This window comes from Arvicanthis niloticus, chromosome 2 (genome assembly GCF_011762505.2).
Source record: "Arvicanthis niloticus isolate mArvNil1 chromosome 2, mArvNil1.pat.X, whole genome shotgun sequence".
Classification (NCBI taxonomy): domain Eukaryota; kingdom Metazoa; phylum Chordata; class Mammalia; order Rodentia; family Muridae; genus Arvicanthis; species Arvicanthis niloticus.
The window spans coordinates 12,011,428-12,033,675 of NC_047659.1; the positions used below are offsets into that span (position 1 = coordinate 12,011,428).

A 22,248-nucleotide genomic window follows, 5' to 3' on the forward strand; every position below is an offset into this window, starting at 1 on the left:
CTGTAGAGAGATGATCAAGTATAGAGAAAGAAAACTCAAGAGTTGGCGGCGGAAAAATGATGCAACTGGACCAGGATTCCAGTCATTAGAGAATCATGTTATAGGACCTCAGCACAGCCTAAAAGAAACAGGGCCTGGTTCTAAACCGTCACTGACAAGCTCACGCAGAAACCCTGGACAAGTGTTTTTTGTGTGTCAAGAGCTTTGTTGTTAAGATAAAGTAACACTGGGAAAAGGTAAAGAAGGAATAAACATTTGCAAAACAGTGTACATGGCATGTTAGTTTGTATATACTGTCCCTTCTGACAGGGCACCTTGGTTTGTACATGCTGTCCCTTCTCTTCTGACTATGGACATTAGGAGCCAGAGTGTCTCTCTGATCACCTCAAGACTAGACTTCATATCTGAAAAATTACCCCCCAACCCATGATGATGACCCACCAATGAATACAACAATAGTTAAGGAAACTTTCTGGTCAAGGCATTATCACACGCCCTTCCCTGTAACTACAACATGGTAAAAGTGACACACAGCCAAAGTACCAATGCCAAACAAGTTTTAGATTTATTTTATTTTCAAAGGAAAAGTAACCAAGAAATCTTATTAAAACTATTTATTCCTTGTATACAAATAATATAATTCGATGATTCTAAATGACTTATTTTTAGAGACTACCCAAGATACCTAAGATTTTGAGGCAAAATCAGGTAAGGAAAAAGAAAATGTGGTTAAGAGAATCCAGAATCATTTGGCTTCATTTTATTTTTAAATGAGGTCATGAGTGTGCCCATGGAAACTTTGAGAAAACAAACCTTGACCTTGCAGTAAAGACTCCAGTAGCCAGAGGACTCCAGAAAGCTGGAGTGCTTTCAGGTTCCTGCAGCTTTCACTGCGGCCTAAGCGCTGGGGACAACACTGCTGATGGTGAGGCTGTGTCACACTCCATGGTAGCTCTGGGAAGACAGACATCCTGCAGTGTGGAGCACAGTTGGAATCACGTGTCTTGAGAAATTCTGCTGTCTTAGACGGAAAGCAATCAGTCAGCTCCTTCCACTGCTGTTGTGGCAACAGGTTTCACGTAGTACGGACCTTCACTTAGGTACGTTCTGAGCCTCAAATAATTTGAGTTCCCAAAGATCTCTGCAATTGTCTTGGAATTGGCAAGAGCTTTTACCAGTTCATATTTGGCATCCTTTGAAGCTTTGTCATGTTCCACAGACCGGTCCATGACAAATTCTACAAAACCTGGACTGTTAAACATAAGTCTCTGAGCCCAGGGCTGGTTTGCAATAGCCTGAAATTGAAGGCAGAAAGAGAATACAATTTATAGGTAAGTTCATGAGAGGACAACATCATACTTGGAGATACATATGATAGGACAAACCTTAAAAGTATCTCCCTTCGTCCAAGTAAGCAGATTCCCGAGAAACATTTTTAAAAATTCTATATATTAAAAGCTTTGTGCTTTTAAGAGATGGCTCAGTGGTTAGAAGCACTGACTGCTCTTCCAGAGGTCCTGAGTTCAATTCCCAGCAACCACATGGTGGCTCACAGCCATCTGTAAAGGCATGCGATACTTTCTTCTGGTTGTGTCTGAAGACAGCTACAGTGAACTTGTATACATAAAATAAAGAAGTAAATAGAAAACAATTATATAGATAAAAAAGCTTTGTGTACAGAGATGCTCACCACAACCGTGTGGAAGCTTTACAAGTGTAATAATGGGACTGTGTACATAAATTACGGCCCACTGTAATAAAGACTTAAGACTTAATGATTTATAAGGAACCCTGACAGCAGAAGTAAGTCTACCCCAAAGAGACGCAGAGCAGTGTCTCAAGCTTCCTGACGCTGTGGCCCTGTACTACAGTCCCTCAGGTTGTGGTCACCACCCCCAACCATAAAGTCACTTTTGTTGTCACTTCATAACTGTAATTTTGCTACTGTTATGGATCATAATGTAAATGTTTTTGGAGACAGAAATTTGTCAAGGGAGTTGCAACTGACAGGTTGAAAACTGCTGACATAGAACCAGTTTCTAGGTAAGACTAAAACAAAGCAAAAATAAAGAGCAAAACCAGAAGACAATGATGTCGCTTCAGGGATACACACACACTCTGTTTATTTTTCAAGACAGAGTTTCTCTTTGTAGCCCTGGTATAATGGAACTCACTGTGTAGACCAGGCTGGCCTCAAACTCAGATATCGGCCTGTTTCTGCCTCCCAAGTGCTGGGATTAGAGGAATGCACTACTACTCCAAGCAGAGACACTTTTAAACTTGTACACAAGATAATCAATCCTTTCGGGGAATGTTGGGAATGCTGACTGTAGTACCATTTATAACAGACATATCTGAATCTTCACTTGCAGGAGAATAACACATTACAACTAGCCAAGAGAATGCCAGCTTCCTAATGGCCTCTTAAGTGTAAGGATATGTATGATCTGCACTGCATGTAGTAGCCCCCTCAGCACCATCCTGTAAGGCCCAGAGCCTGTAAACCCTGTACCTGTGGTGGTGATTAGACTTTGGGAAAAAGACCACAAATGGGACTGGGCAGCAGTAAGGAGCGTACAGCAAGCACTTTCCTCTGGAAACACTGAACTCCAAATAAATAATAAATAAATAGTAAAACCAAGATGAGACGCAAGCACCAACTTTGTGATTTAAAATTCCCTATTTTTCAGTCTTTTGCAAACTTTAAAAGAATGAGTCGGCAACCTACATGTCTACCAAAGCTCAATACTACATTTAGTGTGTTTGTGGCCTAGCTTCTACCTCTCAAAATGGATTCCTCAGGCCAGAAGCACCAGCTACCTCACCCACTAAATCAGAGCTCAGACAGAAGAACAACAAGGAACATTGTGCCACATCAATGCAGGTGCTTCCAAGGTGAAGCACCGAGCACGTTTAATGTCTTACTGCTTTAGACCTGAACTGGCAGTGTCCAAGACCACAGGAATACCTGTGCTCTTTAAGACCTGCTTTGGGAAATCTTCCTCTCATTCTTCTCCACAGAGCCTAATGCAGCCTGGACCCTGTGTAAGGCCACCAGTGTGATTACACTTAGCAAGTTTACAGTGCTAAGGAAAGCAGCCGCTCGCCTTAGCTGGGGGAGGAGCTCAAACATAAAACACGCACGGTGTAATCCTTACCATATATGTGTGTGCGCGGGGGTGTGTGTGTGCGCGTATGTGTGTACGTATGTGTGTGCGTGCGTATATGTATATGTGTGGGTGTGGGTGTGGGTGTATGTGTGTACGTATGTGTGTGCGTATGTGTGCGTGTGCGTATATGTATATGTGTGGTTGTGTGTGTGCGTGTGTGTGCACGCGTGTGTACATGTGTATATGTGTGTGTATGTATATATATATACACATACATATATATGATTTATTTATGTATGTGAGTACACTGCCATGGTTTTCAGACACACCAGAAGAGGGCATCAGATCCCATTACAGATGGTTGTGAGCCACCATGTGGTTGCTGGGAATTCTCAGAACCACTGGAAAAGCAGTCTGTACTCTTAACCACTGAGCCACCTCTCTAGCCCCATAGCTATAATTTTATAATGAACTTTGTAACTATATTTATGGTGTGGCTCCCTCCATAGATGGGAAGTTTGAGAAAAGGCCCACCATCTAACAGGGTAGGGGAAAACTCAATGCCTGTTGGATGAAAATATCATATGAGAACCAGGATCATTAACTCCATTGTAGGAGACGTAGGAAAAGTGTGCTGGAGCTACTTCTTGAATAAGCAAGAGGTTCATAAGCAGAGTTAGCAGAGTGTTGAGGTCAGTAACCATAGCAGAGGAGAGGTGAGAAACCAGCAGCCTGCCATCACTGCAGTACCAAGGACCAGAAGGGAACGTAGGAGTCAAGGCTAAAGCTGAGCAGAAGCTGAGGAGCTGGGTTAACCTGTGCCCAACAGCAGCTTGTTTAAACCCCAGACAGTACTGAATACCCTTTCCTGACAGCCTGTCAGCACATGTGTCTCTCAATGGCCCCTGAAGTAGCAGGGTAGAAACTGCTGTGTGTACACGAGGCTAGCTCATTCTAGTGCTCTGTGTTGAGCGGGTGGTCACAGAAGGACCTGCGGAGAAGAGATACCTACTGTGAACACTTTCAAGGCAGCGCAGTGCAGTTCAGGGAAGGGCTGGTTACTGATAGCACGGAAGAGCTCCAGGGAGTCCCGAGACACGGAGGAAAACCAGGATTCTGTCATTCCCAGGAAGTCATCAGTCTGCTGCTCAGGCTACGACACAGGAAGGAAATGTTACCACACCTGAGACAAGCATGCAGCTGAATCAGAAAGCCTTGTATAAACGGCATTCTGGGAGCTATCCTTGGAGAACTCATTCCCAAATCCAGGCCTGAAAATTCCCATTTTTGTTGGACAGGATGAACTAATCACTAGGGTTTCTTTAGTTCTATTACTCTGTGAGTCTATGTTACATTTAAGGTATGAGTAATTGAGCTGCTGAGATGGCTCAGTGGGTGAAAGTCCTTGCTGTGTGAGGTTGACAGACTGAGTTCAATCCCCAGGTCTCATATAAAGTAGGAGAGAGCTGACTCTATATAAAGTTGTTCTTTGACTTCCACGTGTGTATTATGGCACGTGTGCCCATACATATACGCCTCACCTGTTAACCCCCCCCACCCCCCCATCTCTCATTCACAATAATAAAATCTTGGAAGTGAAGAGGGGTTATGGGAAAGCTAACTAAAACTAAAGAAGCCCCCTTCCCGACAAGGGAATCTGACCCCTGTATGTTGTGGATAGCCCCAGCCTTTTGTTTTCATGGCATTTCCACTCCTGGGAGGGGCTGCAGAGGAGTGAATTTTGTGAACCTTCTGTCCAATTGAATTTGTAAAATAAAGGCTAGAGCCAGTGATTGGGCAGTAGAAGGGGAGGTGGAGAAAAAGGGGAGGAGTCGGAAGAGGAGGAGGGAGAAAAGAAGTTGCCAGGGGAGAGGCGAGGTAGGCAGAGAGCCAGAAGAGCGAGAGGAGCCGTTGAAGCCGTTGGTGGAAGGAGGACAAGGAGGAGGAGAAGAACTTGGCTTAGAAAACCGCAGGTTTTAAGGGATCTCATAGCTGGGGAATAGAGTAGTACAATGGTAAATCTGCCCAATTCAAGGCTTGCAGTTTATAATCATAAATATTGAGTTGTGTTTTCCTTGACCGGACGTGTTTGGGTCAGAGATTTACCACAACACCTGTATGAGTGGCCAAGGCTGTTGTATTAAATGAAAATCTCAGCAACTCCCTACAGTTGAGAGATCCCAGAGAGCACCTCCTCCATTAAAGCAGGCCATGCCAGTTGCTCTTGGCTGCCCGTCATAACTAACCCTATTCCTGAAGACACCCACCATTTGACTGCAAGACATAGAGAAGTCAGTAACTGGCAAACTTCTTAGCTGACCAGCTTCCACAGTAGCATAAACTGCTCTACGCAGGATTCAGGGTAGGAAAGTTCTTGCCCAGTGCCGACTTGAATGCTGCTACTCTGACCTGCAAGGAACATTGTGTCCACTGGCACAGAGTGCAATGACTGTTATGAGGAGAACCAACCACCTCCGACTGGACTGAGGCCTGTTCCACAGGACAGAACTCAGGCCTGGCACTGTAAACCTTGTCAAAAGGCCATGGGTAGGCGCTGGACAGATCCCTAGCACCCATGTGAAGGCTGTAACTCCAGCTCCAGGGGATCTGATGCCTCTCCTGGCCTCTACGGGCAGTGCACACAAGTGGTGCACAGACATATATCTAAGTAAACAACCATACACATAAAATACAGTAAAATAAAATGGCCCATGGCTGAGGAAGTGAGGTCTTGGAGGGGAACCTCCAATTGCTGTTTTGCTACCTGCTCGTGTTTGTATTCTTAGATTTGTACAGCTTTCAGCCTTGGTCAGAAATGCTTCTTTTTGCAATGGGCAGTGAGTGGTTATTGGGAATAAGTGACTTAATTAAACGCTCAGCCTAAAGTGAGACATCTGTATCAATCTCCTGCTTCTCAAGGTTCAGGGAACACTGCAGACAGGAGGGCAGAAAGAATGTGAGCTGGAAGCTGGGAGGAGTGCTTGACATGGCATGGCGGCTGCACCCACTGACTCCTAGCGGCTGTGGCTATCTGCACAAGCTTAAGCCAGCCAAAATCCCAGTGCAGATGAGGAAGAGCTAGAGGTGCCTGACAGCAGCCAGGGGAGGAGGGACAGTCATGTGGCCATGACCTCATACCCTGTGCATGTAGGCAGCACCAATTAAACTCAACAGATATAATGAAAAAGAAAGCAGATAGACGTGAAGTTGGAAGGGGCATTGGAGGAACGGGGGGGGGAGGGGGGAGGAGAGGGGGCACTGGAAAGGAGTCGATATGATTAAATGTATACATACATGTATGAAAGAATAAACTGAAAAATACCCTCACAAAGTTTTCATGTCTCCAGTAATGTAATGAAGGTGTTTATCTTGTGTGTGTTTTTTTTTTTTTTGGTTTGGTTTTTTTTTTGTTTGTTTGTTTTTGAGAGACAGGGTTTTTTTCTCTGTGTAGCTCTCTGTCTTGGAACTCATTCTGTAGACCAGGCTGGCATTGAACTCAGAGTACCTGCTTCTGTCTCCCAAGTGGTGGAATTAAAGGTGTGTGTCACCACTGCCCTGCTTTGTTTTGTTAGTTTTTGAGCCAGGGTTTCTCTCTGCAGCCCTGGAACTCAGATCCTCCCTCCTGAGGGCTGGAATTAACTGTATGTGCCAGCAGGTTACCATCTTAACTAAAGTGAGAAGCACAAGACCCAGGAGAACATTCTCTTAAACTGACTGGTACCATGCCGACCCGTCCTCCCAACCCAGCCCTCTGCTCTTCGTTAATTCCCCGTCTACTTACTGATAAATACAGAAGAGAGGAAACTGCATCTAAGCACCTAATTTTCAATTCTGTGGAAGCATTCTTTGCTTGATATCCTATTCTCATGAGGAGGTGTTCAAAGCGGGTTCCTGTGAAGGACAATGGTGACACATAAAACCTACCACTTTAACCATCTTAAACACAGCCCATGGCACCCATCTTGTTTACGGTGCTGTGTTCCATCACCACATCCATCTCCAGAGCCGCTCAATAACCCAACCTGAGACTCGGTACTCAATAAGCAAACCCCACCCTCCCTTTCTCTCCTTGGTATCCACTCACTGCTTCCTGTTTCTATGAACTGACCTCCCTTGTGCTTAACATAATCTTGTCTGTGAAATTGTGCAGGATTTGTCTTCCATGCCTGGCTTTGTCTTAGCAGAATGTCTTCAGTCTGCCTGTGCTGCAGTTTCTGTCACAGCCTCACACTTTTACAAAGATTCCATCACATGTAATTAATTCATCCATCACATACATTGTGGGGTTTCCAACTGTTTTGAGCAGATCAATACTGCTATATACAGGAGTATACAGACACCACTTGAACCTCTGCTTTCCATATTGTATCCTTTATACCTGGAGGTGGAATTGCTGGTTCATACTTTAACTCTTTTTTTTCCTGTGGAACTTCCATACTGTTTTCTAACACCTGAACACTTGTAATGCTTTTTTAAAAAAAAAGTAATGGCCACGGTAATGGGTGTGAAGTGAAAAGCAATGCACACTTATGCATCATGACTATCATCCTAACACAGCGTTATGCCTGACTCAGCATGGTAAAGCATTATGTAGGGGAGTGCATCAAAGGCTCCAGTCTGCACAGGTCTGGAAGAGTCTTGACACAAAATTTTCTTTTCTAACTCTCTCTGTGCTTTTGAAATATTCAAAACCCCAAAGAAGCTGCTGTTGTGCTGTTTTGGTAAGTGAGAAACGTGAGGCCCAGAGAAGTTATGTAAACGAAACTCATACAGTTTCCGTCAGGGTGGAAACTGGGACACAACATGAGCAATGGTAAAATCCATTCAAGGAAAATGTTAGCAGCGAACCCCGTGGTTCTTGTTGGGTGAAAACCTACATACAGAAAGGAGTAAAAGCCACGGCTCCTCAGTAGTAATTACAAGAGTCTGGGAGACAAGTTCATGTCGGGGGGAGGGGGAAGTCTGCCACTCGCAACGTAGTTTCTACACCAGTTATCCCTCCAGCAGATGGACCTCAACATGGAATCCTGGCCAAAAATACCTCTTACAAAAGCCAAGTCTAGTCACACCAACCTGTCTTCTGTAAAACTTGTTTTCCTTCAACACTGGATCCCAGGATTCCAACTGTGTCTACAGCTACACCAATCATAGTGGGGTCTTGACTATCCGCCATTTCAAACACTTTCTCCAGAAAAACAGGGTAGCGCTCACAGATCTGCTGAGGACTATCCATGATGGCCAGGTTTCCAAAAAACTTCACAAATCCTAAAATATTTATAAAAAGAGACTTTAGGAAAGGGATAAGACACCACAAATTGGGGGCTCCATATCTCCACAGGAGCATCAATAACTGCAGGCAGAAGGAGACAGAGAAGCGCTGTGCTGCCTGCAGGGGAGAGCCAAGGAGATTCAAAGATCCATCTGTGTGATTCAGAGAACAAAATACCCCAAGGTGTCAATGGAGCTAGAGGGGAGAGGTAGAGAGGACTATCTGTGTGTTACAGGTCAGCCCTGTTATACACTGCTTTATAGCCAGGGAGGGACAGAAGGAAATGGAGGGAGAGAGACAGGGAAGGAGGGAGGGAGAGAGAGAACACAGGCACACCAATGGATGCCCATGGTAGGGAGGCAAGTTTGAAGACATTACTGGCAGGAACTGTTCACCAGGTCAATCACTGTAAAATACAGCAGACCACCTCAAGAGGCATTACCTACCCTCAGCTACTAAAGTGTGTGAGGAAGACTAATCTACCTGTCCTGGAGTGAAATGGGCTGGGTGAATCCTCATCACCTAACCACAGACTGCAGGAATCTAGACACAGTACACAGCAGTATTGTATTCTTCTCATTCACTTCTCACTGAACTGTTAATTTTTTGAGACAGGGTTTCTCTGTGTAACCCTGGCTGTCCCAGAATCACTCTGTAGACCAGGCTGTCCTCGAACACAGATATTTGCCTGCTTCTGCCTCCCAAGTGCTGGGATTAAAAGGATGTGCCACCACACCTGGCTCTCACTGAATTTTTTTTTTTTTTAAATAATTTATTTATTTTATGTAAGTACACTGTAGCTGTCTTCAGACACCTATATGAGTGCATCAGATCTCATTATGGATGGTTGTGAGCCACCATGTGGTTGCTGGGATTTGAACTCATGACCTCTGGAAGAGCAGTCAGTGCTCTTAACCACTGAGCCATCTCACCAGCCCACTGAATTTTTAAAGAAAACCATCTAATGCTCTAGAGTGCCCATGTTTTCATAACGTCAGTCCACAGTGCAGTTGTCCTTGTACAACAGATTCCACCTCATTAAGGAACTCTGTGTCTTCTGTTTTCATTAATTTTTCAAACTAACCAAAAAAGCCTCTGTACATAGCAGTTATGTATATCATGTCTGGAAATATATTTGCATTGTATAGTGGACACATTAAGCAAATTAATATATGTACTATGCTAATTTTTTTTGTTTGTGGTGAAAACACTTAAAAATCTCTTCTACGAAATACTTAAGGTCGCCACACACTGTTAACAGTCATCACACTGTACTTACTTCTGGCATTCTGAATGTTTCACTCCTATCTACACAAGCATGCCTCTGTAATCACTAACCCATATCTGGGTTCAACTTTTTTTTAGATTATACATGTTAATTAAGATCACAGGGTACTCATTTCATTCACCACTGTCCTTCAGGATTAAGCAGTGTGCAAATGACAGAATTTCTTTCTTTTTAAGGCTGGATAACTTCCATTGTACTATCTAGCTCATATTATCTAGGTATCCACCGACAGATGCTTAGGTTAACCCTGTATCTTGCCTATTGAGAAGGGACACCGAGTACAGCAGCTTTTCAGCAGCCTGGTTTGGTTTCCTTTGGCTACGTAACCAAACGGGATCCACAACAGTCTATCTTAGAGACTTTCCAGTCCTCCACGACTGCACCAATTTACATCCCCATCAATGTAAATTCTCTTCTGTTTCACAGCCTCACCCTTTGCCTTTTTTGATACAAACAGTTTTAACAGGAGAGGTGCACCTCTCCACAGTGGTTTATGGGCATCTTTCTAAGAACCTATCCGGCAGCTATAGGACTTCTTTTGAGTAATATGTGATCCAGGTCCTTTGCTGATTTTTAACTGGGTTGTTTTCTTGCTACTGATTTGTGTACCTTATATTCTGGACACTGACTCTTTCCTAGATAGTTTGCAAATATCCTTCTAACTCCAGACTGCTCCTTCACCCTGGAGATTGTTCTGTCTGAGCATACAGATCACTTTTAGTTTGTACAATTACTTTTGTTGATTTCTCCTTCTGTTGCCTGTGCTTTGAGCAGCATATCCAAAAATACCTTGGTCCAGAACAAAGTGCAAAGCTTTCTCACTACATTCTCTTCCAGTGGCTTCAGCTTCACGTCTCACAGTCCAGTCCTTAGTTACACCGTGTTGAGTTCTAGGACACGAGGTGAAGGTCTAATCTCATTCTTTACTTAAATATCCAGTTTTCTCTTTCAGGATCATTTACTGAAAACAATGTACTTTCCACTGCTTGTTTTGGGCATGGATTGTAAAAATAGGGGCTTATTTTGAGTTCTCTGTTCTGTCCTATTAGTCTGTGTGTCTTTCTGGAATAAGACAGTGATTTATCACTGAGTATTCCCATATTTCAGATGCTATCACAGTGGGATTGGTTCCCTGAGCTCTCTTTTGGGCAGTTCATCATTAGTTGGAAGGTATGCTGCTGCTGGTCCTGCAACGTCACTGAATTCATTTCTTAACTCTGACAGTTTCTTGGTGCAGTCTGAAGTATTCTCCATGTAAAATCACTTCATATTTACACCTATAAACAGAACAACTTCATATCTTCCCTTTTGGTTTAGATATCTTTTATTTTTCTCTTACCAGTGTGTTCTAGGATCTCACAACTGTGAGATCATCACACACCTGTGCACACCACCAGCTGCCCTCACTCAATGGCCTGGGCTGTATTAAAACCATTTCTTTTACACCTAACTGAGCTGTCATTCTAAAAGGATGCTGAATTTCTGTCAAATGCATTTTTGGTATCTGCTGGTATGTTTTCCGTCCTTCATTTTAGTAATCTGGTGTATCACATATATTGACTTGGATTCATGGAATCACTCTGGTGTGATACAGGATCCTCTCACTGTACCACAGACAGTGGCTGCAGCATCTTGTAAAGGAAGCATGAAGGAAAGAAAGCCCTGCCTTTCAGGAGCCAGTATAACGAAGACATTGGACAAGTTGCTCTCACCTGGCAGATAGAAGCCAGAGAAAGGGTCTGAATCTGCACCAACAATTATATTGGATATCTGGTCAATGACTCCTTCTTGAGCAAGGTATTGTCGTCCGTGATGGGTATATGCTAGTGTCGTCACCATTTCTATACAGGTGGCTCTAAAGTCAAAAAGGACAAAAATGAACAGCATTTTAAAATTGACTTCACATGGGTTCTATTTTATTTAATTATTCTCACCAAATCTGAAAGGCTCCTTCTTCAGATGAGGATACAAGAGCAACACAATTTTAAGGTGCAGTTCAGATCTGAGGCCTGACCTTCTGACCGGAGACCCAATACTATTTCTGTAACATACTTGTTTCATAAGAGATTTATTTTAAAAATAATTTGTTTTATTTTGAAATGCCAAATAGACACAAAAGCAAAGTCACATGAGCTACCATGCACCCATAACTCTGTTTTTAGAAGTATCAACATTTTATCTTATTTTCTACTGTTTTAAAAACTATTTTAAAGAAAGCTTGCCATCTTGCCATTTACCCCCACATATGCTGTAAAGGCAGCAACACTTTCTCACACAGTAATCACCACACATTAGTAATCATTCAGTACTGTCCCACACACAGTTATGACGAATAACTAACACAGTTTAGCTGAGGCTAAGCTTAGCATCTGACCTCTTCAGGTTTACCTACACCTTGTTCATGCAATTAAAATATGAAAATGTACCAAGTGGTGACAGCACAGACCTTTAATCTTAACACTCCAGAGGCAGAGGCAGATAGATCTCTGTGAGTTACAGGCAGCCAGGGCAACACAGAGAAATCCTGTCTCAAAAAAACAAAAAACAAAACAAAAAACAAAAACAAACAAAAAACAAAAAAACCCAGTAACCAATACGTACATACATATATATACATACATATGTGTGTATGTATGTGTATATGTATGTATGTATATATATATATATGTAATATATATATGTGTGTGTCTGTGTATATATATATATAAATATATATATATAAACAAATCCAGTCACACTTCAGAAGAAAGACAACCAGGTAGTCATTTAATACCAGAAGTATCTATATGCAAAGATGGCAATTACCATGCTATTTTAACAGCAAAGGCACAGACTTAAGCACTCAGTAGTGAGAATGTAGATGAATATAGCAAGCACTGGGCAATATTAAGAGTACCTGGGAGTAGGAGCTCTAAGAGACGCAGCTAACACTCAGCAAGGACCCTCGTCAGCCATTATATTGGTTTGTATGGTTAATTTACTCAACCCTCATATATTCTTTATAGAATTGTTATTCTTCTCAGTCATGGATGTCAGATATGGTCCCACAGGCTTGTAATTCCAACTACCCAGGAGGCTGAATCAGGAGGATCATAAGTTCAAGGCTTACCTGGATTTCATGCAGGCTCAAAGCCAGCCTGGGCATCTAGGTGAGACCCTATCTCAAAATAAAAAAGCAAACAGGGTAGGAATATAGCTCAGTGGTAGTGACTGCCTGACATGTAAGTCCCGAGTTCAATTCCTAATACTGCAGCAAAAGATAAAGAACTGGGTACAAAAATGCTACAGCCATTTGTCCAAGGCCACACAGGTAAGAGGCAGAAGAGCTATGAAGCTCAAGTCTTCATCCTGTTAAAACACTGCATCTCTTCTATCATGTCATAGTGCTACTATTTGGTAAGATGCTAAGTCATCTAAAATGGCATATATCAAAGTGATTCATAACTGTTTAAGTTACATATATTGTAACATATTAATCAAAGAACAAACTTAGAGACAGAGGATATAGTCATTTGAAAATAGCTAAGACATGTTGCAGGACTTTGCAAACCTAAATGTATTATCATGATAAAAATAGCTACTTCCTAAAGTGCTTCCTGAAGGTAACACCAGTACTGAGATTACAAGCTATATAGTCTCCAACAGCACAGAAGACTACACTAAATCCCACAGTTGCTTTGTGGCCCTCCAAAAGAGGGCTTTTCACTTGACGAACTCTCCCAGTCTACATACCTGACTAACACGTCCTCACCCGTCAGCTCTTTTAGGAGCTGGGTCACCAGTCCACTTGTGGCACAGTAGTTTAAAGATTCTGACGACACAGAAGAAATATCTATAATTAGCTGAGAGAACACAAAGAAAGAAGGTCAAAGCAGGTCCAAATCTGTCAGCTGTCATTTTAAATTAAATACACAACTATATATGTACTATGTATATAACTCAATTCTTAACAGTTCATCATCTGTTTCTAGGAAAATGTCATTGAACATGAAACAAATTACTTTCGTAAAGAAGTATTCCATTGCATCTAGGTAGACGTGTTCCTTCCACCAAGGAAGCATTAATCAGGGTATGAGTCTGGCATCACCAACAAACATAAAAATGATTCATTCAAAGCAGTAAGCATACATACACTCTAGTCAATAGTAGAACTTCTCTAATATGTGCAAGGCCTGTATCTAAACGCTACAAAACAAATGGTATCCACGTATCCGCCTGTCACATGTTCATTTGACAAGCATGTCCTGAAAGCTTAATGAAAGACAAAGGATACTGAGAGATTTTAACAGAAGTGGCGGAATCAGGGAATTTTGGTTTTTATGTCTTCATTGGGGAGGGGAGTGTGTATACAAGGGAGGTGGGCTCAAAAGACAACCTGTGGGAGTTGGATCTCTCCTTCTACACTAAGTGTTCTGAGGGTCAAACTCGGGTCAGCAGGCTTGGCAGCAAGTGCCTTCACTCACCACAGCATTCCACTGGCCCAAAGATCACTCTTATATATGTTTCAAACATTATGCTGTACATGATCAATACATGCAATTAATTAAAATATAAATTTTGGAAAATAATACTGATTGCATTTAAGAGAAACCAACAATGAGAAAAATGAAGGGAGATTCATCTGGATGCAAATACAGTACAAAGTGACGCTGGGAGTCTGGCCTAGAGTGGTGGCAGCTATGCCACCAAGGAGACACACAGCTTCAGTAAGTTGACAGGACGGGCAACATGTCAGGAAGAAGCCTTTGTAAAGAGCAAGGTCAAGGTCTAGGACCCATCAATCACAGAGGGAACAGAAGGACCAGGAATTCAATCTGGGAATGCACATGGAGGAGCAGTGAAAGCAGTTCGGTGAGGGTGGGCAGACATGTGTGGGTGAGAAGGTCACGAGTCAGTCTTATCACGTAGATAGGAACTGAAATCTCAAGAATAAAATCTCCCTGAGCATGATGGGCCGCAGACGCCGGGATTTACTTCACTCTCACAGTCTTCTAGAAGCAAAAGTCTAGTAAGGAGCAATGAACCAGGAAACAGAAAGAGACACGGGAAAACAAGAGCATGCAAAGTCAGAGTCCCCAGGAAGGGAGTAAGTTACACGTGGGGAGGGAATTAGATTACACATGGCTTCATTTTTAGATATGCTACTTATTTATGTGTGTAGACTGGGTCAAATGCTTCTTCAATCCTCAGCAGTGAGATTAACAATATATAACATTATTGTATTACTTAATAACACTGGGACTAAGACAATTGGTCATTAAAGTGCATACATACAAGCAAGGAGACTCATGTTAAAAACACCAGGTGTAGTGGTGTGCAATCCCAGTGCTGTGTAGGCAAAGATGGGCAGGTCCCTGGTGCTCACCAGCTAGGTAGATTAGTGTAATCAGTGGATTCCAGACCAATGAGACCATGTCTTAAAGAACAAGGCAGACCTGAGGAACGAGACTGACCTCTGGGCTCCACGTGCACATATCTACACCCCAAGTATAAACACATGAAAGGAACTAATGACAGCGTGTGAGGTTCAGTAGAAAACTGGTGCAGGAAGAGCATTCTTCCCACTAAGAGCACTGACATTCTTTTCAGTGTTGAGTCAAGGCGTTTGGTCAGGTGTAATACATACAACACACTGTAAGTATGTTTGTGACGGTCTCACATGGGGCTGCAAACACACCCCTATATTGTGACACACTCCACCTTGGCTTCTTTGTAAATGTACTCCACTGTTTTGGAAGCATTAGGAAGTGTGCCTTTAGTCTTACCTCATATACCCTGTAACGAACAATATCATTTGTCTTCATTACATTTTTCAAATCATCCAGCAAATTACTTTCAAATAGAGCTTCCAGTCCAGCTTGGGTTAGTGATATTCTTGACAGGGACTTAATAGCCTTATATAGAAAGAAAATATTTGTCAGAAAAGTACAGAAGATTTTTATCTCCTTCTTAAGCCTGATGTAAAATTAGTACATAAAATACCCTAATCCAACAAAGATTCCCATTTTTGCTGTTATTTATAACTGTAAAACATTAAGCAACCAAATTTAAGTGTGACAGATGACACAGGTGTCTCAGGAGCTCACTGCTGTTTCTGACACCATTTACACAAGACTGAAGATTCATTTCTACCTAAACCTTACAAACCATGCACTAAGCTTCTCTACTGACTTTAGGACACCAATGTCTGCACAGTTGGCTGAGAGTTCTAGTGAACTCACCGCTTTAGCAACAGATAGATTCTCTCCACCAATGCAATAAACAATCTCTTTCAACAGTTCAGCATTATTCAGAATCTCAGTAACAGCTTCTGAATTTTCAACAATTCTTCCAATCTGGAAAAAAAAGCAGAGAGACACTCTTCCCAAATAGAACATGTGAACACAGGATATTTGTATTTTTTAGTGTGTAATTATTTTACAAGTAGTTATTAGAGTTATCTAACACAAACCACTACAACTTCACAACGATACAAATTCAGTAAAGCCAAACACACACAGGGTATAGTCGTGCTTTTAAATGGAAAGGAACAATAAACAGCAGGTGAGGAGTGGAGACACTGAGTCACAACAGTGTGAGCCCCAGTGTGTCAACTTTTAACTGCACAAGTCTTCGACAAATCATCTTCTTTGAACTTTTTTTTTTTTTTATAGAAAAATAAGAGTACAATTTTAAATTTTAGGGCAATAAGATGATTAAGTGGATGAGGCAAAGTACCTGCTACAGTGCTACAGTCTCTGGCATACATATGGGCAGTGAATAAATGCCACCCCACCCACCCACCCCAAAGTGAATATACAGTTTAGAGAAGAAAAGGGAAAACTGCGGACTGTCTGCTGGGTAACCAACTGCAGGTGCCTAACATACATGACCCTAGCAGTACACCCCACAAATGCTATGATGCTTGGCTACCAGGATGAGCGCCACTGTTATATGTGTTAACTTTGTGATGTTTACACTTCAAGCTTTTCCGATACAACATAATATAGCAAAGTAACTTCTAAACACCTAAAAATCAGTTTCTACAGACTAGGAGCTCCTTACAGCTTTGTCTTATTATTTCACACAGCAATGGCAGGACACCTGGCATGTCCAAGGATGTCAGTGAGCGACTGATACGTTTCTGCATTTACCACTATGATTCCATACCTGGGACAGAGTGAGGGTTTTTACAGAGTCATCAGGGTGAGTCAGTCCCCTCTGTAGGTCAAGCCTGAGGTTCCTGGCCAAGTGAATTGGCTCCACAGCTTGGAGCAACCTCTCCAGAATGGATACACACAAAGCAGTCTGTTCCCTAAAGGAGACAGCACAGATCTCATTCATGTCATGTCAGACTGCAGACAACAACCTAACACCTTAAAGCTTGGCTCAGTGATAATTTCCTTCTGAAGATTTTCTTCAAAGAAGCAGATTCTAGTCACTCACTAGACATTTGGTGTATCTTTGCACTACAATCTTTGTAGTGTTAGGGCTACAGAGACAGATAAGACATATTGTCTAGCCTTAGAAAGGTCACTCTAATAGAAGACATGCACACAAGAAGATAGACAAAGTATAGATGAATGTTGTAAACTAGGATAGGCTGTAGAGATTAAACGTAAGTTTGCAAGGTATGGGTAAGGCTTCCAGGAGCAGTAATGCTGAACTAGGTTGTAGGGAAAACCCAGGAATGAATGGTTTAGAAAGGTGTTTCAAGCAGAGGCAGTAGCAGCATACAAGAACACACAGAGAAATAAGATATTACACTAATACTTCAAAGAAGCCTTATGGAGCACGTCATGCCTGGGGTCAGAACTGGGGAGAGGGAGAGATGGCAGAAGGGTAAGATGAGTGGTAAGAAACAAAACTAAGATCTCTTATGCCATCCTTGAAGAAGCAAGAGATCCAGTGGCTTTAAGCAGAGAACAGAAACAAGGACAGTTAGCTTATAGCTATCTCCTGGGCGCTGGGATGGGACTCAGTGGTCAAACATACACTTAGCATGTGCAAACTCCTGGGCCAACTCCTAAAGGCAAGACAACAGAAAAGACAAAATGCATGAAGAAGGAAGAAAGAGAGGCCACTCTGCAGCATGTTAGAGAGACAGTTCAAGTAGAATGCAGCCGATGGATGTGAAGGCGATGAAAGAGAGAATGAGAGCGGCAGCAAGGGCAGAGAAGAGGGAAAACGCTTGAAAGCTACCAGAGAGGTCAACCAATCCGAGCTTGATGACTGCCCACTGCAGGTGCGCATCTTGTTCCCAAACAATTTACTTGTCTCTGAAGAGGCAATATAAATAAATGGGCTAATTTATGTCTGATGCCAGTACAGAATTAAACTGGCCTAACTTTCCAAGACTGTGATAAAAATACATATCAAAAGCCTTATAAATGAACACACTTGAGCTGAGGAGACGCTCAGTGGGTAGGTAAAGTATGTTCCATTTAAGTGAGGAGCTGAGTTGGGATTCCCAGGACCTATAGGAACTGGATGGCGCAGTGAAAAGGCTTGCAAAGCCCGATGACTTGCAGAACCCATGGGAAATGTCGCATTACAGTCGGCAGGATGCTGATGGGTCAGCTTGGAGCAGTGGCTCTCAACCTGTGGGTCACAAGCTCTTTGTGAGGTGGACCAACCCTTTTACAGGGGTCATCTAAGACTACCAGAATACAGATATTTACACAATTCACGACAGTAGCAAAACTACAGTTATGAAGTAACAACAAAAATCATTTTATGATTGGGGGTCACCACAACACAAAGAAATGTATTGCAGAGTTGCAGCATTAAGAGACGGTTGAGAGCCACTGGCCAGGAGTCTAATGGGGAAAAAAACCAAACAAACAAAAAAACAAATAAACAAACCAACCAACCAGAGGTCCTGCCTCAACAAGTTGGAAGATGAGAACAGACTCCCTGAAGTTGTCTATACATGTACACATGCATGTCATGGTGTGTGTGTGCACTCGAGAGAACATATGTACACTTGCACGCTCTCTTTCTCCTCTCTCTAAGAATTTTTAAAAGCAGTGATGTAAAGTGTATTGTGTATAAACTGTAGCAGGTCCTATATGACCCTTAGCTGTCAAACAAGCTAAAGGTGGTAAGTCAGTCAGTCGGTCATTCTTGTTTGACTTCTATGTTGCATATCAGTCAGTGATCTTAGGTGTTACTTTCCCTCATGCAAAGTGTCAAGATTACAGATTTACAGAGCAAAATCAGAACCTGAATCAACATAATCTCTTATGTGGTCTAGCCAAGGTAACAGGTGTGTAATCCTATCAGAGAAGAATCACTCGAGCAAACTGCAACCTCCATATATAGTACACATCCAGCTCTGAATTTCCATTAAAACTGCTTCCTAGGATACCACCCCAGCATGTAGCAAACTGTCTTTTCCATTCTCTTTATTCCCAAACTTCCCAACTTCAGTTTCTGTTGCTAACCCGCAGTAGGACTTTTCAACATCATCTCACTTTCAATAAGAAAAGCTGGCTAGCGAGGAGCCCTGGGAGATAGCCTGAGCTACATATTGAGTTTGAGACCAGCTCTATATAGTAAGATCCTATCTCAAAAACAAACAACAAAGCAAAACAAACGAACAACAAAAGTTGGACCCGGTACACTCTTTAAAGGCTGTAGGCCTCATCTTGTATTTAGCCTGTATTTTATGTACTGTGCTTCAGGGCAGATGCAGAGAGGAACAAAGGTGGCTCCTGTCTTCAGAAATCTTATAAACCACAAAGATACACAGAACTATCACAAGGGAAAGGTGTCCAGTTATAAACAGAAACAATGAAAATGTCCATTACAGTGTCTGAGGAAGAACCAGTTGTAGCTGGAGAAAGACTTTCTGGAGAGATGGCACATCGGCTGGTCCTTAGTCACCAGAACTGGTGTGAGTGGAGTTCAGAAAGTGCAAGTCATGCCCCAGGAACGTTAGTGATGCTACACAGTAGGTGGGACAGATGAACTCAGTGGAGCAAATTAAGATTAGCCTGGAAAAGCAGACTGGAAATATACTAGGAAGGGCCTAAATACCAAACTATACAATCATGACTTCACACTGTAGGCAAGGGTAACAACCATGGACAGGCCAAGCCAACTGACCTGAGACATTAATTCTGGTTGTAGGGTGAGGGCAAGTCAGAAAAGGAAAATAACCATTAAAATACCGATCGTTAAAACCAACTCAACAGACATAGCAAGAGGAAGAGAATGACAGCTTATCCTGAGGAGAGACATAGCATCAGAGACGTAAGAAAGCACACTTGAAAGCCTTCAGTGTTGACTGACTGGAGTTCACTATCTTTTCAAATTAAAATTCAAATTAAAAAAAATACATTAACTCATTACCAAATACAAGACGCTTTAAATTTAATGCTATAGATGCATATAAAATCAAAGGTTGCTATCCTAACATTTTAACTCCCGATGCAACAGTAATGATTTCTACATATAATCCTGGGTTATGCAGTTTACTCTCGCTGGCAAGGGGTATACAGAATGGATTAATTTACACATATGCTTTTCAGTTTCCCTTTTTCACATTCAACTTTTTTTATATTCAAATACACAGATCGACCTCAAACTTAAGTTATGCAGCTACAATTTATGTCCTTACTATGGCTGTTTCTAGTTTAAAGTTTTTTGCTGTCTCACAAATCTGTTACATCGTACGTTTTAATTCAAGTAGACAAGCATTCACTGGATACTGAAATTAAAAGGCGTGCGATGGCTCCCGCCACAGTACCAGCAGAAGATCCCTTCTGAAGAGGTGAACCCCCAAGACCTGGTCAATTCCTGCACAGCTGCGGAATTTTTGCAGTTGGACAACCTTGACTTTTCTGCGAAAAACCACTGCAGCCATCCCTACCCACCCAAGCCCCGGGGTTCTCTCACCGATTGTTCTGGTTAAGCAAGGAGAACAGCGGGCGGAGGCGTAGCTCCGCCGCCTGCTCGCGAAGCTCGTGGAGCGGCACAGCCTGCACCACTGACTGCAGCGCACGCAGTTCCTCCAGCGGCGCCTCCAGCCGGGCCACCTCCCGCAGGAGCGATACAGCCTGCGCCGCCATCTTCCTGGCTCCCGTCAGCCCGCCCACCTACCAGGTTCCTAGAGCGCCTCTCCGAGTCTCGCGAGATCTGAGGGAGCGCAGCCTCCCAACAGATCTGTCAGATCTCGCGAGATCCTCGCTCAGCGCGGTCACCGCCCCTTTCTTGGAGGACAGGGTTCCTGCGCTTGGCAGGCTGGCGGTGGCCGAGGTAACTGTGAGCGTCTGAACGCCCAGGGAATCGAAAGGCTTTGTGCATGCTCTCTGCAAAGGCTTCCGTGGCGGAACCGGGATGAGTGAACCCGAATCCGAGTCCAGATGGGCATCAAGATGAGGTACATGGTCCCCGAAAACTTGGACGCAGACGTGGGCCACCGTTTTGACATCTGTCAGCCAATGGAAAGCCTGATAAAGAGACGTTTGGGGCCAGTGTGCAGAGTCTGCGCGTGACGTCATCATCTGAAGGATAGACAGCATTTAGTGCGGAGTGGAGGAGCAGGCCATGGAAGGGCTGGCTGGCCTCAGACTCCGAAGGCCATTTGCAAGCAGGCCAAATGCACATAGAGGTATCTGGTGGAAACCAGTGGTCAAGGACAATCCTTATAAGTTTCATGAAAAAGAGAGAGAGGAAAAAAAAGTTTAAAAATCGCTGCCATCTGCGAAACACGGGATTGTTGGAGAAGAACCATTGTTCAATAGTTGACATCCAACTATTTCAAGCCGTTGGAAAGTCTGGTCAGAGTTGTAGACTTCATTTGGTCCTCTGTGCCAAGGAGACAAGTCTGTTTGGGAAAGCATGACTTCCTGTACTTTTAAGGAAAGAGACAAAAATCCGGAAAGCTGTGTGCATGTCAGGGACTCAGGTGACAAAAATAAAATTCTGTGACTTTACAAAGACCCTAATCCCACTTGTCTTTTGGAGAAGGCTAAACTACCCATTTCCCCATTTTATGCCATGCACATGTAGAAATATCACTAACCATTGCCTTCTCTTTGTGTCACTTCACGATTATCGTGCCCTTGAAGCCTAGAAGCTAATTGGCAGAGAAAAATCTTGAGTTAAGGGTGCTGGTGATTGTGAACAGAAGTCCCAGGCATTCAAATTCATTTGCTCACCCTAAATATCGATACTATGGTACTATAACCCCGCCCCAACCCCCCAGAGGTGTGTTTTCTGTAGCCCTTGGATCATAATATTTTTGAGATATTCAGGAATTATTATATCAAGAAGACATTTGGCCACTTTGCTCATTGCATTGAAAAATGAAACACATGTAAGTAGTACGGCAGCCTTATACTACTTTTAGTAGTTGTAAAAGAAGTTAAAAATAAAAAATAAAGAAGGCACATAGCTAGCCATTCCTCAAGTTAGCTGGAAACTTTAGGAGTATGTTATGAATGGCCACATGTTTCCCTAGAGCTGATGAGATTTTAAAAGGGTGTAGGATTGATTGGTTAAGATTAATGTTAGGAAAAGTGAACCAAGAGTGTATATCCATAGACAAGGAGACCAGTCCCTGCAACCACAGATAAAGATGATTCTAAGGGAAG

General features: G+C 42.8%; 1 protein-coding gene across 2 annotated transcripts; it reads right to left on the reverse strand.

Annotated features, from left to right (window-relative positions):
* Nucleotides 1-553: 553 nt before the first annotated feature.
* Nucleotides 554-20,776, reverse strand: Psmd5 (proteasome 26S subunit, non-ATPase 5). 2 transcript variants are annotated; one of them, XM_034495718.2, is made up of 10 exons: nt 20,549-20,776; nt 16,817-16,961; nt 15,889-16,002; nt 15,433-15,561; nt 13,400-13,509; nt 11,380-11,522; nt 8,184-8,375; nt 6,892-7,001; nt 4,123-4,263; nt 554-1,295 (listed from the first exon to the last, which is right to left on the reverse strand). In XM_034495718.2, the coding sequence occupies exons 1-10, from the start codon at nt 20,719-20,721 to the stop codon at nt 1,038-1,040; spliced, it is 1,515 nt and encodes a 504-aa protein (XP_034351609.1). In that variant the 5' UTR covers nt 20,722-20,776; the 3' UTR covers nt 554-1,037. The 2 variants fall into 2 exon arrangements, with proteins under 2 accessions (XP_034351609.1, XP_034351610.1); XM_034495719.2 differs by lacking the exon at nt 16,817-16,961 and having other exon boundaries at nt 20,549-20,748.
* Between the last annotated feature and the right edge of the window lie 1,472 nt (nt 20,777-22,248).